Source organism: Harmonia axyridis, chromosome 7 (assembly GCF_914767665.1).
Source record: "Harmonia axyridis chromosome 7, icHarAxyr1.1, whole genome shotgun sequence".
Taxonomy (NCBI): Eukaryota; Metazoa; Arthropoda; class Insecta; order Coleoptera; family Coccinellidae; genus Harmonia; species Harmonia axyridis.
Window position 1 is genome coordinate 17,256,730 of NC_059507.1, and position 15,465 is coordinate 17,272,194.

A 15,465-nucleotide genomic window follows, 5' to 3' on the forward strand; every position below is an offset into this window, starting at 1 on the left:
CGTACCGTGTTGCATTGTAAATATTTGCTTTTGGTGTTTAGTAGCCTTTTGCATTATTGTATATATAGGATAGTATTGTATATAATTTGGTGTTGTACATAAGGGAACGAATATTGTTAAATATAGTGTGTTTCGTCAGGGTGTCTTTTATTTATCTCATAGACATTTACTGCCATTTAGTGAAAGAAATCACCACTGGTCAATCGCTCTTATCTTAGATTGAATCGAACCCTTCTCCAACTGTTTAAAAGCTACCCAGGGTCGATAATAGTGAGCGACGTAAGGAATTGCGACCTTATAAAACCTATCGCAATTGGCGCCCGAGGTAATTTAGAAGGGAAATAGTAAACAGTCAACAATCCGAAGAAAGTCGCCGTCACAGTACTGAACACTAATAACGCAGAAATAACTGGTACTTTTAGAATTTTGTATAGTTTATGAAACACAACGAAAAGCGAAGCAGAAATTCTCAATTAATTCCTCAACATGTGTTTGCTGCTGTCTTTGACCAACACACATGCACGCGAAAATTGCAATAAATTTGAATTTGCATAAAACATTCTCATTTCACAAAAGTAAAATTAAAAAATTCTAGAATTATCCGAATATCTCGAACAGAAACCAAGATATAGTAAAATATTTTTGAACAGTCATTTTTCAGAAACGCCTTTCTCGAGAACGAACCAAGATATTTATGATCTGCTTTTGATACCTTATTATTTCGAAAAAAGATATCGCTATTCGCAGTTCTCTGAAGATTTTTTCTCGAAGTCTTATATTTCTCGAGATGCTTTCAGTGAGCATCGAATTTGGGACACCCTGCATAGAAATAATAGCAATTCTATGCTTCTTGATAAATTTCGAGCTGAAAACAGGTTCAATTGCTCACGAATAAAAGACAGCTCATAAGCTCTTGACTCAAGTCAGTACATTTCCGAATTTTTTTTTCGAATTAGTTTCATGCAGATATAAATTATCACATGAGGTACATATTCAATGTGGACAGAATTCTCATTCGTATTTCGATCAATTTTAGAAATATTTTCTTTTTAACAGTTCGTATTTCAATAAAAGATTCTCTGAAATGTTAGGGTATTTTTAAATTTGAATTATGTTAAAAAAATTTTCTCATATAGCCAGATACTTAGTGTTAGTTTCTTGAACTAAACACTCTTTCTATGATATTCCATATTGGGTTTAACGTAATTTTCATAAGATGTTGCCTAGTTTCTTCATTACAAATAGCGTTAAGGAATTGTTCAGGAGATAAATGAGGGGAATATTCTCAACAAAGAAAAAATGTATAAAGAATATAATTTATTGTTATATATTATTCTTGATTTAAAAAAGAAAATTGAAAAAACAGGAATAAACACTTGATTTTCAATAAAATTTTGAGTAGTTATAACTACTAACAAATATAGGAATATATTAATTGCTTTCTTCGATCTGCATTATCTATTAACGCAAAAATATTTTCTAAAAATTTCAAGATTTGATTTTTCCTGGAATTGTATTTCAATTTGAGGTATTCAAAACAGAGAGCACTTGCGACAGAATTGAAATTCATGAAATTTATTCTTCGAAAACAGTAGGTTCTCCTCATTGAATGCCTTAAACTTAAACATTTTCGAGAATACAATTTTCAAAGATTTTAATATTTAATTTTTCCTGAAATTGGATTTCAAGCAATTCAAACTAGAGGTTCCGATGAAAATTATCTTTACGATACAAGTAGGTATCGGCCTCAGATTTCTAGAAACTTTTCAGAAATGTTTTCATCTTCAACACTCTGTATCTCGGTTGTGAAAAGAGTTAGCACACATGTTTGCAGGAAATTATATTTATTATCATTAGTTTTCGACAGATGAATTCATTTTTCAAAAGAGAACGAGAGGTGTCGAAGTACACCTGGTGAAAATGAATCTTCTCCCCTTACATATCACTGATTGACAAGTACAGAAAAGCAATGGAAATTGAATTCAACAATAATTTTCCAAAGACATAAACGAATATTCGGTATATACGACAAATTTTTCAGAACATTGAAGCTTTTTGCCTTTTATCCGCCAAAATCACTTGATACCTCTCTCAGATATGATTTTTACTTAATTTATTTTCAGTACTTACTTCTGTTGTTGAATACAGAATGCGCTTCAGTAGGCTCATTTCACATTCCAATTTTCATACACTGTATTTCTTGAAGAAATATAACAAAACTTTTTCCTCCACTAAAATTTACTCAAAAAAATTGATCACCGACATCACTTTCGGTTTCAAACAAATTGAGCTGACTATAGAATCCTGAGCTTAAAAAATGAAGTTTGAACTCTATGAACACCTCTATGATATGAGCCTAATGTTGGAATAAAAGAATATAAGGTGTTTTTTTTTTCAACATTGACAAAATATTTCTGCCAGCAGTTGAAAATTTTTACGAATTATTGTCCTATTTGGCGAAAAGTAGAGATACTACACACCCTTCCTCACTAAATTATGTAAAATGAATGTACCGGCTAGTAAACAAGGCATCTGACAGGCACATGTAACTTACCTTCTCCAAATTGCATTTTGCCGCTATATTCCGACGTTCCGATTCTTTCTACTTTAATATCGTACTCCTTGTTCAAAGAGATAAAATTATAATTGTTTCAATATATTTCAAGTTTAACACGTTTCAGCCATTTTAATTTCAATATGATTTATTTGAGTAGTTGCTTTAGGCCAATGGATTGCATTTATTATGCAATTGAAACATATTCCCATAGCAATGAGAAGAACGTACTATCATCAGAGACAACCAATGAGACTGTCAACTCCTTCACTAAATTTATCCGATTTGCCTTCGTCATCCATTTTTGTCTATATCATTCTAAATCGCATAAAGCTATCTTTCTTCCGGTCATGAAATGCACCAGTAGAGGCGCTGCTTACGCTTTTGTTGGCGTTGCCAAATCTGAAAATATTTACTACTATTTCAAGAAAAATGCGCACTTTCTCTTAATTCTTATATGGCGAAAGAACAAACAATGATCTTCAATATACGTGCTCCAAACAATTTGGCAACTTAGAAATGCGGTTTTTCGATAAACCAATTCCTTCGATTTCTACAATGCAGATCTACTGATATAGCATAAAGTTTATTACAAATATATTTTATATGCACATAAATATTGATTAATTTTACTTTTTTGTATTAACCTGTTTATAGGTACAGATTCGTGATTAATTTTCTACATCGAAGTTCATCAGAAATATTTAAATATGAGTGAAATCAAAGATTTTCAGATAGTGTAAGGTATATGAAAGTTGAAATTCACATCGTTTTTAGATGCTGAAGTTGAATAAGCCACAAATACCAAAAAGAAAGTGGTAGAATTTTTCACAGAAAATTTTACATGTGTTACCCAGGAAAAGGAAGTTGGTTAAGATTACCCATCACAACGTAGTCAATTATGAGAAATCAAAAAGCAGTATAGGAAAAAGTCTAAAACTTTGAGGAGCATTTTAGAGTTGCCTGGTAAGAGTTGAAGTTTTGCTTGTATCTGTTGTCTAATATGTTACTTGCTGTTTTATATCATACATATTTTCAAGAGTTACAACAAAAATTACATTAAACTATATAAACTCAATTCAAAAGATGTAATTCCGTTTTTGTAAACAATCAGTTTTTGGCCTATAAATTTCGATTTGATTCTTTCTTATCATTCAATTTATGGTGGTGATTTCAATTGTCATCATTCAATGTTGTATATGATGGAAATTATAACATTTATTGCTCCTTTCTGGTTCTTTTCTTTTTTGTTTTCAGATTTACTTACAATATATGGGTTGTCAACTTCTGGTGAAGAGAAAGGATGAAAGGATTTTATTTGAATGAAGAAGAAGCCTTTCAATATAAATCCTTATCCTTATACTTTGCAAATGTACATGAAAACCTTAAGCATATTCCTTGATATTTTCCTGATTTATTACACACCACTAAATGCTCAGCCTCCATCAATTTCAATTCTTCTTGAGTGATTTCTTTCAAGTCAATCCAAGTTACTATTTCTGGATCAGATAGAATACAATCTGGTTCAATGGCAGATATGACGGGTATTTTTGATGCTTCAATCCTAATTTTTTCACCAAATGTATTCATTGAAACTCCATCTATATCACTCCATTTCTCAAAATAAGATGGTACACTAATTGGTGCTGCAAATAAAGTTGCCGACTCAGGAAACATCACACCTTCTGGTTTCAAAAACTTATCTCTTGCCTCTAGGATGGATTTGAGCATCCCTTCATGGAATAAATAGAATCCCATCCATTCAGAAATTATAATATCTACTTTTGAGGGTAGGGTCACATCTTCAATTCTGGAATTAATGATTTCAATTATATTTTCAAACTTATTCTCTTTCACAATATTTTTTGCAATCTCATTAATGCCACTAGCCTCTACACCATATACTTTAGCAGCACCAGCTTGAGCGCAAAATACCGAAAGAATACCTGTACCACATCCTATATCTAAAACTATCTTTCCTTGGATAAAATCTTTGTTGTCAAAGACTGCCTGCCGGTAAGCTTGATTTCTTGCTGAATCGAGAAGCATAAGTTGATGAACCTGCAAATCATTGTAACTTTCTATATAATTTGAATCCATAATTCACAAACAAACCGTTATTCACCGATATTTGATTCATAAATTAATGAAGTATTCAGCGAGAGATATTTCAAATTCCCACATATTTCATGGTTATATTGGTATGAGGCTGAACTGTCGATCGGGTTGTTGTCGGGGGCTGAGTTATCGATCGATGTGTTGTCATGAGACGGGAAATCAAAAGTTTCCAAGTGATGGGTAATCTTTGACCATCATCCCGTTTGTTGAGGCAATTGGGTCGTTTATCGATCTCGAGTGCTTCACAGATTATCCTACATGTGAGAGTTCTCTCTGCAGGGATGGTCTTACATCCCTCAAAATCAACGTTATGTCCTGTTTCAGAGTAGTGTTTGAATAAGGCAGATGTTGGATCTCCTTGGCATATTGCGAGTTGGTGCTCATATACTCTGTTAGTTATACGTCTGTTGGTTTGTCCTATGTATGTTCTAGGACATGCGGAACATGGTATCCCGTATACACCTTGAGACTCGTTATCGATCGTACCCTTTGGTGTTCGAAGAAATTCGGAAATTTTGTTATCGGCTGTGAAAACTGTTTTTATATCCTGTTTTCGTAGTATGCGACTGATTTTGTAAGTGACACCTTTGATAAAAGGTAGAAAAGCTTTATGAGGGAAATTTTCTGGAGGGTTTTTTGGTGTTGTGTATGGGTCTGATGTCGGTTGATGGCTTTCTGAACTTGTTGACTGTTGTAGCCATTCTGTTGTAGGGCGGTTTGAAGGATGTTGATTTCTTTTGGAATGTGTAGGTTATCTGTCAGTTTTATGGATCTATGGATTAAGGAGTTCAATACGGAGTTGATTTGAGACGGATGATGGTGTGAATTTGCATTCAGGTAGCGGTTTGTGTGGGTTGGTTTTCTGTAAATCGTGTGTGTGAAGGAATCGTTGGATTTCGCTACGAGGACATCAAGAAAAGGGAGTGAGTTGTTGGTTTCAACTTCCATAGTGAATTTGATATGGATATTTATATTATTCAGATGATCAAAGAAGTCTTGGAGAGTTTCGGATCTATGTGGCCATATGACGAACACATCGTCCACATATCGAAGCCAGCAAGTAGGTTTCAGGTGAAACGATTCGATGGCGTTGGTTTCGAAATCTTCCATGTAAATATCAGCGATGGCTGGAGAAAGTGGAGATCCCATGGGTGCACCTTTCACCTGTTTGTAAAATGTACCTTGAAAGAAGAAGTACGTGTTCGACATGCAATGCTTTATAAGGGTCAATGTATCCTGGGGTATGTGATGTTTGGTCTCCAGTATTTCAAGGGACTCTTTGAGTGGAATATTGGTGAAGAGAGATACGACGTCAAAACGGACAAGAATGTCTGACTCATGGATTTGATACGTTCTTAAGGTTTCGATGAAGTGGAAAGAATTCTTCACATGCGATGATGATTCTTCAGCTAGTGGTTGAAGTGTAGAAGCCAAGTATTTAGCAAGATGATGAGTTGGGGATCTAAAGGCACTGACGATTGGACGAAGAGGGATGTCCGGTTTGTGAACTTTAGGCAATCCGTAGATTCGAGGGATTCGAAAAGATTTTTCCCTTGGGATGAGAGATTTTCTGATTTCTATCGGAAGCTTCGAGGCAGTGATGAGAGCTTTGGTTTTCTTTTCGAGATAGGTTGTAGGGTCTTGCGGGGTGGTTTTGTATTCTGAATATATATTTCACGCAGCCATATTAGTAGTGGAAATGTTTACCTTAATTCAGCCTGGAAATGATTAATTATCACAATATTCAGAATGGCAAAATTTCAGTATCAAAATATTGTTTGCGTGAAATTGCTCCAAGACCTCAAAGCCTAAAAACAAATTAGAATTAATAATTTGAATTTCTCGCGCTAAAATGCACAAAGCGGTTGCGGCGCCATGATGTGTGAGACAAGGATGCAAAATATCGGATTAAATTTAGTGGCGAGTTGTGCGTCTCATTGTTGTCTCTGCTATCATCTATCGTTATCAAAAAATAATAATCAATGAATGTTCAAAGAAAACACACTTCTGTTTCCTTCATGCTTGGTGGCTTAGTGTTATTTCGAAGAAAAAGTGGTCAATTTCGAAATATAAATTTGGCAAATATACAAGTGAATGGATGAGGACAGTTTTTATTCTATTCATCTATACATTCTGTGATAACCCATATTGATTGGAAGTGAAAAAAGTACCAAAATAGCATGAGCGCCTGCGGACCACATTTTCATTTGAGTCAGAGGTTCATCATATCAGTTCAGGATTACATAAGTATTTTCAGCAATAGTAATGAAATAATAATATATATATATATATATATATATTTATATATATATATATATATATATCTTTCCCTTCTGATTTTTTGAGCCTTAATGAAAACCAGTAATGGATGGAAAAATGTAGTCAGGCAATTTAAGCTGATATTCATTCTGTACTAACATCGGACTTACTGAAAATAATTTATTATTTTTTCATTTCATTATTTCAAATGAAGAAGTGAGGAATAACAATTTTTCGCGAAATCGAATATTTTAAATAACAATACCCAATATTCTCTCCTTCAAAGGATTCTAGAAGAAATTATTGTAATATAATCGTAATCACTATTTCGTTTCATTGATACAAAATAATAATTTAAGAAAATGTTTGATTATCCTTATCCTAATGTATATTCTAAAGGGGTAAAAAACTGAATGGGAAACTTATAATCAATAGTACCAAATTTCGAGTTAGGGTCCTATAAACATCAATTTTTTGAACGCTTTCCTGAATTCAGGGTTGAATATCGTATAGATGATGGGGTTGACGAAGCTGTTCATGTAGCCTAACCATGTTGTCAGTAGAAAAGTACCCACATTGGGTTGGCATGGAAACTTCAACTTGCTACAAATTGCGTCCATGATGTTGCAGGTGAAGAAAGGAACCCAACATATCAGAAATACACCTGGAATCATAAATGAGTGAATTGACTAATATAATTTCCATTGCTTTCACTAATTTCCAAATATAGCTGGATACTCTAAATAATTCGAGTGTTAAGCTATATTTGAATATAACAAATTAAGGATGTACCATCATGAACTAGATAAACTTAAATATTTCTATAGGTGACACCAAGAGAATAATTTCTTGCCAATATCCCATTTTCGAATAATGACTCGAAAATGGGATATCAATTTGCTTCAGCATTCAACTATGAGAGAAGTTTCTTATAGTCGAGTTCAACATACGTTACTAATTAATTTCTTATCTATAATATCTCAGCGAATACAATATATCTCAGCTATATTACATTATTATTGACTAACTATTTTCGGTATACAGCTTGAATTTCCTTGGGGTCTTATGACGAATTCAATAGAATATTTCCCTCCTGTCAAAAATTCTATGTATCTGGAGAACAATTATCGAAAATTACAGCGATAATTGCATTGTAGGAAGCGAAACTGCACTGCGATAATTGTCCTGTTCATAGATGCATAGTTTCTATGCATCTTACACAGTTCGAATCTATGGCAATTCCATTCTACATCAGTTTGACAAGTGATGTAACAGTTTATTCGGGAAATATTCCCCCGAATTACACTCGTGCATCAAAATGACCGGATAATTTCGCATTCCAGCGTGTTTTCTTTGAAAAACTGCATTCGGTCATTTTCATTTTTGGAGAAAGAGCCCTCCACCTTCGGTGTCGGGCTCTTTCTCCAAAAATGAAAATGAACTCATGCAGTTTTTATGACAACACGCTGTCATGCAAAATTATCGGTAATTTTGATGCACTTGTGCAATTACTTACGAAAATTTTGCACGAATAGCACTTGAATTTGCGAATCAGGTCTGAATCCTGAATGTGGCACTCACGACCATCAATAGGCAAAATACAACTATAGGATTATATGGCCGTTCGTATGATTTTTCTGTTGATATCAAAAATGATATCCACAGTGAAGACGAAATCAACTTTCAGATATTATAATTGAGGCGGAAATATCTTTTCTCTAATTCTGTGGTTATTCCGTTCATTCTTCCACATCTTGTAGAACAAAATCGTGCGAGAATATATCAGAAATGCACAGTTTTCATGGTTATATTTTATTATTATATGTTGGTACTCCGAACTTTCCGCCACGGCTTTATCTGTCAATTCATCGTCAATTTGCCTTAAAGAAATCAGTTCTGCCAACCAACATTTTTCAATGCCAAAATCACTAAATGATATTTATGGAAATATTTCATTAATTTCAATAAAAATACAATGAATTAGAGAAAATAATGTATAATACTCGTACAGAAGGCTCATTCTACCACTCGTTCATTCAAAAACTCGCCACTTCGTGGCTCGTTTTTGAATTTTGAACTCGTGGAAGAATATCAATGCCTTCTGCACTTGTATTATAAATAACTATTAATCACAGTGTATTGTAATATTGTAAGACTGAGTAAATAGAGTTGCACATAATTAAGAGTGAGTTCGTACAACACTAAGCAAAGTCAATCAGAAGACGACGATTGGTCCTCGAATCATACCCCTAGGTAATCGATTGACCAAGCTTACATTTTAGTCGCTCACCCAGGTTCTGAAGAGCATTTTCGTTCGGAATATTAACTAGTATCTGAAGGGATTTTCGGTGTGAGAAGCGTCCGAGTTGGAAGAAGATTTTTGGTAGGAAGAAAATCAACAGGAGATATCTAACAGGATTTTTTCTATTAGAGAAATCAAACAGAGATCCAAAGAATTATTGAAAAATATATTTGGATTGAAGAGAACGCAATCAGTAGAGTAAGATATTTTTTTTTATTTGTAAAAATATTTGACGTAGACGAGAATATTTTATTCGGAGTATTAACCAGGAAAAGTTAGAGAATTGGACGAAGAGGATCAACCAAGAGATGAAACGAAGGCCATCGAGGAAAAATGTGTGTGGACTGACAAAAAATGACATTTAGTGTAACAGTGTGAATATCAGATTATGCCCAACAAGATGAGGAATGGTATGAGGTAGGAATTTGTTTTCTGAGATTCTATGACTTTTTTCCTTCATGATGCCGAACCCAACATGGTTTCGTACAGTTTTGTCCTCAACGTTCCTACATGTAAGTTGTATATAGTGTATCCAATATAAGTCTAGTTAATACACGTGTTTTGTTTAATACCTTCTTGAACTGTAATTTCAATAGGTTATGGACGCAGGTGCGTGATTTCAATAAATATTATTTCGTTAATCTGGTAATAAATAAACACAGTTGTGTTTTAAGACCATAGATGTGACGAGCACTGAAAAAAAGTGCTTGAGCACTGAGCACTCGAAAAAAAGGGCTTCGAGCACCAAGCACTAAGCACCGATCTTCACAAAAGACTCGCGATTACTAAGCACTTTGTAAAAATTATTCGAAATTTCGAGCACTAAGCACTTTAGTAAGAACTGTTGAAAGTGAAGATTTAAACGGAATAAATATTGTTTCTATAAACATATGTAAGATTATGTTCGGGTAAGAGATGAAGTACACCAGAACTTTATAAAAGCGAACTGATTCAAAATAGTAAATTTTCGAAAATAAAAAAAAATGAGATTATTATTTTTCAAAGTTGATAATATGAATTGGATCATCAAAATAAAAAAGAATGGGCAAAATTAAAATGAAAAAAAACAAATTCAAATCCTTCAAATATGATTCTGAATTTTTAACAATTCAATTTTTATTTGTAGAAAAATGTTTCACTATATTGGAATGAAAGTGAAAATTGAATTGTCACACTAATGAATGATACTAGTTAACCAACTTATAAATTGAATATCAAATAGCGAGAACCTGCATGGAAGGGACAAATATGATGAGTTATTATTCCATATTTGAAAACTTATGATCATATATTTTTGAGCCGTTGTTCAGCTTTATTATTTCGTCATAATGTCTGTAATTCATGAATTTTGTGCCAGAGATGTTCAAAAACAATGAGGTTCGACTCAATGATAATTCTCGGAGAGATATTCAAACTTGAAATTTTCAGGATATCTTCGAGTATCGAATGTTGCTGTATAGTTAATCAAAATCCGACAAGGAATTCCGTAGATATTGCCGTTCGTATTTTTTTTCTGAAGATTTCGAAACTTTCAATTCAATCTGAATAAAATGTTGCCTTTAGATGTTAAATAACAATTTCAAGAATAGAAATGAATATTATGTGGATAGCTCAAAAAGAAACATTAAAATTTCAAACAAAATATCATGAAAAAATTATCCAATATTGTCTAGATCACAAAACCGACGAGTTTGGCTAAACCCTAACTAGGCTTCGGATAAATATGCATTTGCATAACTGCATATTCCAATGTATGTTCGAGTTAGAGTTCATATTTTAATCATTTCCGGTTTCAAATGCATATTTCCAAGATAAAATTTGTTTTGAACAAGAACAAATCTAATATAACCGTTCTTTTGGCAAATCCCAAACAGCTTTTATGACTTTTTATGAACTCAACCCGCATTAAGAAAAAATATTTATCCCAAATAGTGACATCAACAACATCTGGTAAGAAAGATAGTTAACCTAAATAAAAATTCATTTTGAACCATCAAACTAACTCAAATTATGAACGGCTTGAACGACTTAGGTAAATAATATTTGATTTCTCACTACGGCACGAATCAGCGTGACTAGATTGGCATAATTTACCATATTATGGTAAATCAACTAAATTTATCGCAGAAATCTACCAACATCGTTCTGAAAACTACCAGAAAATACTTTTCAACAAAATTTCACAGATGATGCTGCATTCAATTTTCTCATTACTCGTAAAATCGTCGTGAAAATCGTTTCTGTCATTGTTTTTTAAGTGCCCACTGAAATATTTCTTTGGGCAAGTATCAGAGCAATGAGAATTTGAATGAAAATATGAATTTCACCATGGAAGAATCCTAATGGAACTTTTTTGCGTATCAATTTCTTGACCCTTATACATGTTTATTCTTATTATTTGAATTTTCACTGTCGTTTTCCTAACTTTGTAAATAATACTATTGTTATTTAATCGACTATCAGCCAACGCCTTACTAAACTAATAAAATTTTGAGATTTTATTCTTCAGGACCTATATACCTGCTTCCGTATGTATTTTGTTCGAACAAATACTTCATTCTTTTCAACTATAGTATCAAACGAGAAGCAAAAGATCACATAAGTGGATACATAAGAGTTTTTGTCCGATCAGAAAAGATTTGACCTATTTGTGTATCTTTTTCAGACATTACTCATTTCCATAAAAGTTTTTTTCGCAAATAACTTCAAATATTGCCAAAATCATGCAATCTCTGACGATTCTTTGAGGCACTAGATACAAGATACGTTTCGAAATTGAATCTGAAAGAATTATAAAAAAATAGGTTTAGCGGAAATTTTTCGAAGATCCTTTTATTTAATGATATACATGATATGATATGTAAGGTTCAAGTTTATAAGTACGATTTCAAGGAAAAAAAAATTATTTCAATAATTATATTCGATAAAATAAAACGAAGTAATTTCCACTATGTTATTTAATTGTTAGCAACAATTGTTTCGCCACACTGTGGCTTCATCAGGCTACATTTCTGAACTGATAAGAGTACAAAGGTTTTCGGAATCTTATATAGGAACAAAATTGGCACAAAAATATTCGAAAGGGTATAAATTACAAAGTTATATTGGACCATTTACAGCCTGGGATTTCCAAACTATCGGAAGAAATTCAATAAAGGGGATGAGTTTACATCCGTTTGTTCGTTCAACAGAATATTTTGGGTATTATACCTGTTTATTTCTAGGGATTCTAAGAGTGTTAGTCTTAAGCTCTTGTTTTCTAAATGAAGAATTTTAAAGTTGTTATTGAAGGTATGGTCCCATTCTTTTAAGTGATTCGCGTAGGTTGAAAACGAACTATCAGATGTATAACTCTTTTGGTGTTCCTTTATCCTTTTATTGAAAGATCTTCCTGTTTGTCCAATATAAACCTTAGGGCAATCATTACAGGTTAACTTGTAGACACCGGATTTACTTTCTTTATCTGTTTTGTCTTTATTGTTTTTAATGAACATCTCTAAGTTGTTACTTGTTTTGAAGGATATTGTGTAATTGAATTTTGTTTTCAAGTATTTAGCAATCTTTTCAGAAATATTATTAACATAAGTTAACGAAAAAAATTTAGTATCAATACCATAATTTACCTTAGGGTATGTTAGACTCAAAGCTTGCTTTCTTTGTTTATTCCTCAAAATTTGATCAATAACATGTGGACTGTAACAGTTATTCACAGCTATTTGTTTAATTAAATTTAATTCTTTACAAAAATTAGCATGATTCATAGGTATATTGATTAATCAATATACCTATGAATCATGCTAATTTTTGTAAAGAATTAAATTTAATTAAACAAATAGCTGTGAATAACTGTTACAGTCCACATGTTATTGATCAAATTTTGAGGAATAAACAAAGAAAGCAAGCTTTGAGTCTAACATACCCTAAGGTAAATTATGGTATTGATACAAAATTTTTTTCGTTAACTTATGTTAATAATATTTCTGAAAAGATTGCTAAATACTTGAAAACAAAATTCAATTACACAATATCCTTCAAAACAAGTAACAACTTAGAGATGTTCATTAAAAACAATAAAGACAAAACAGATAAAGAAAGTAAATCCGGTGTCTACAAGTTAACCTGTAATGATTGCCCTAAGGTTTATATTGGACAAACAGGAAGATCTTTCAATAAAAGGATAAAGGAACACCAAAAGAGTTATACATCTGATAGTTCGTTTTCAACCTACGCGAATCACTTAAAAGAATGGGACCATACCTTCAATAACAACTTTAAAATTCTTCATTTAGAAAACAAGAGCTTAAGACTAACACTCTTAGAATCCCTAGAAATAAACAGGTATAATACCCAAAATATTCTGTTGAACGAACAAACGGATGTAAACTCATCCCCTTTATTGAATTTCTTCCGATAGTTTGGAAATCCCAGGCTGTAAATGGTCCAATATAACTTTGTAATTTATACCCTTTCGAATATTTTTGTGCCAATTTTGTTCCTATATAAGATTCCGAAAACCTTTGTACTCTTATCAGTTCAGAAATGTAGCCTGATGAAGCCACAGTGTGGCGAAACAATTGTTGCTAACAATTAAATAACATAGTGGAAATTACTTCGTTTTATTTTATTTATAATGAATTTCCGCCAAGTAAGGACCGAATCCATTAAATAATTATATTCGATTTCAATCATAACTCTCAGAAATAAAATTAATCAATTCGAATCAAAATTTTCAAAATTTTTGAATGGTTTTTTGGTTTCCTTTCAACAATTATATGCTTCCATAGTTTTATATTACAAAATGAATCTGAATAATTTAATTGATTGAGAATACAAAGATACGTAAGAATTCTTTTTGAAATAGAGTTCATTAAAAAACGATTCTGTAATGTGAATAAATATCTATAAATCTGAAATATTCAGCCATTTCAATTTGCCAAATTTTATAAATTCTGGAAACACATTTTTTTCCGCTCAATACAATACCTGATGTGAGATAATGGTATATTTTCAACTGAAGATTTTACACCACTTCTTACACCATCTGTTTTAAATGAGGTACCATCACCTTTTGTAGTTATTCTCAACCGACAGCCACCAAAGTAGTTTCATGATTTTATTATGTTTACATCTGTTCGTTCTTCTAGAACCGCGTAGAACCTCGATGAACAATGAATTGATTCATCGGAACAATCTAGGTATTCCAATTTCCAACCGTCTCGGTGAGATTTTTAAAACTTATAAAATCTCCAAAATCTCCCAACTGATTTCTCCCTACAAAATATTTCATGAAATTGCGAAAAATCTACTAAAAAAGTAGATTTCTACTAAATCTGGTAACACATTCGTTTGGTCATAAAAATGATCTACGAACCGTCCGGAGTTGCTTCGTTTCCGAGATATGACGAGCGAAGAAATATTGAAAAAAACGGTACCTAGTTATTTATAAATCAACCTGCTTATTTTTTGTAGTTTCTCATTTTTTAGATTGAATAACTAAAAATGAAACTTTTCGTTATCCTGTATTATCTTCATATCAAGCTTCGTTATCGAGAAAAAAAAATTAGTTCAAATCATTCAGAAAACTATTCATGGTGTCTATGATATGCAATAGAGTGGCTCCAATTTTTTTTTCTCGAAAACGAAGCTAGATATGAAGCATATACAGGAGACGAAAAAGTTGTATATTATGAGTTGTTTAATCTTCAAAAATTTCTGAAAAAACCACACACAAGTCAGTTGCTTATTTTTTGTCCTTAATATTGTTGACTTTTGTGTCCACTGAGACACCTCTTGACCTAAAAAATTCAATCTAATAAGAGCTAAATAAGCGCCTCATCACTTTCAATGACTTTACTAAATTTCAATTAAATTTATTCAAATACCCAAGAACCTAATATTTAATATTTCGTAGATCCTTCACAATACCAAATTATTGGTTTTTACTACTATTTTCTTCACAGTTTGAACACAATTTGTCTGAAACGACTAACCAGGAAGGTGAGCGAGTAAACAGGTAAAATCTATATTCGACAGGAAGGCTTTCCAGATTAGAATTGATGGACATTTAAAGAGTTTTCTTAATTGCAACAACAATTGTACATATTTCAATCCCTTATTAGAAAGAGGACATACGTTTAACCATAACATTGAAATTCTATAGACCGAACTTAAAAGTTGAGGCTTGAAATTCCTAGAACAACTAAATCTACCTAGATAGTCTTAACAAAATTAT

At 32.4% G+C, this 15,465-nt stretch overlaps 2 protein-coding genes across 2 annotated transcripts in view; both read right to left on the reverse strand.

The window, feature by feature from the left end:
- Positions 1–2,431: 2,431 nt before the first annotated feature.
- Positions 2,432–4,670, reverse strand: LOC123684104 (probable protein arginine N-methyltransferase 6.1). Its single transcript, XM_045623232.1, has one exon. The coding sequence runs from the start codon at positions 4,652–4,654 to the stop codon at positions 3,893–3,895; it is 762 nt and encodes a 253-aa protein (XP_045479188.1). The 5' UTR covers positions 4,655–4,670; the 3' UTR covers positions 2,432–3,892.
- A 1,553-nt stretch (positions 4,671–6,223) lies between these two features.
- Positions 6,224–15,465, reverse strand: part of LOC123684101 (dopamine D2-like receptor) — a 361,837-nt gene continuing 352,595 nt past the window's right edge. Inside the window, exon 6 of the mRNA XM_045623229.1 lies at positions 6,224–7,595. Coding sequence (XP_045479185.1) covers positions 7,381–7,595 — 215 coding nt within the window. The 3' untranslated portion in view covers positions 6,224–7,380. The remainder of the gene's footprint in view (positions 7,596–15,465) is intronic.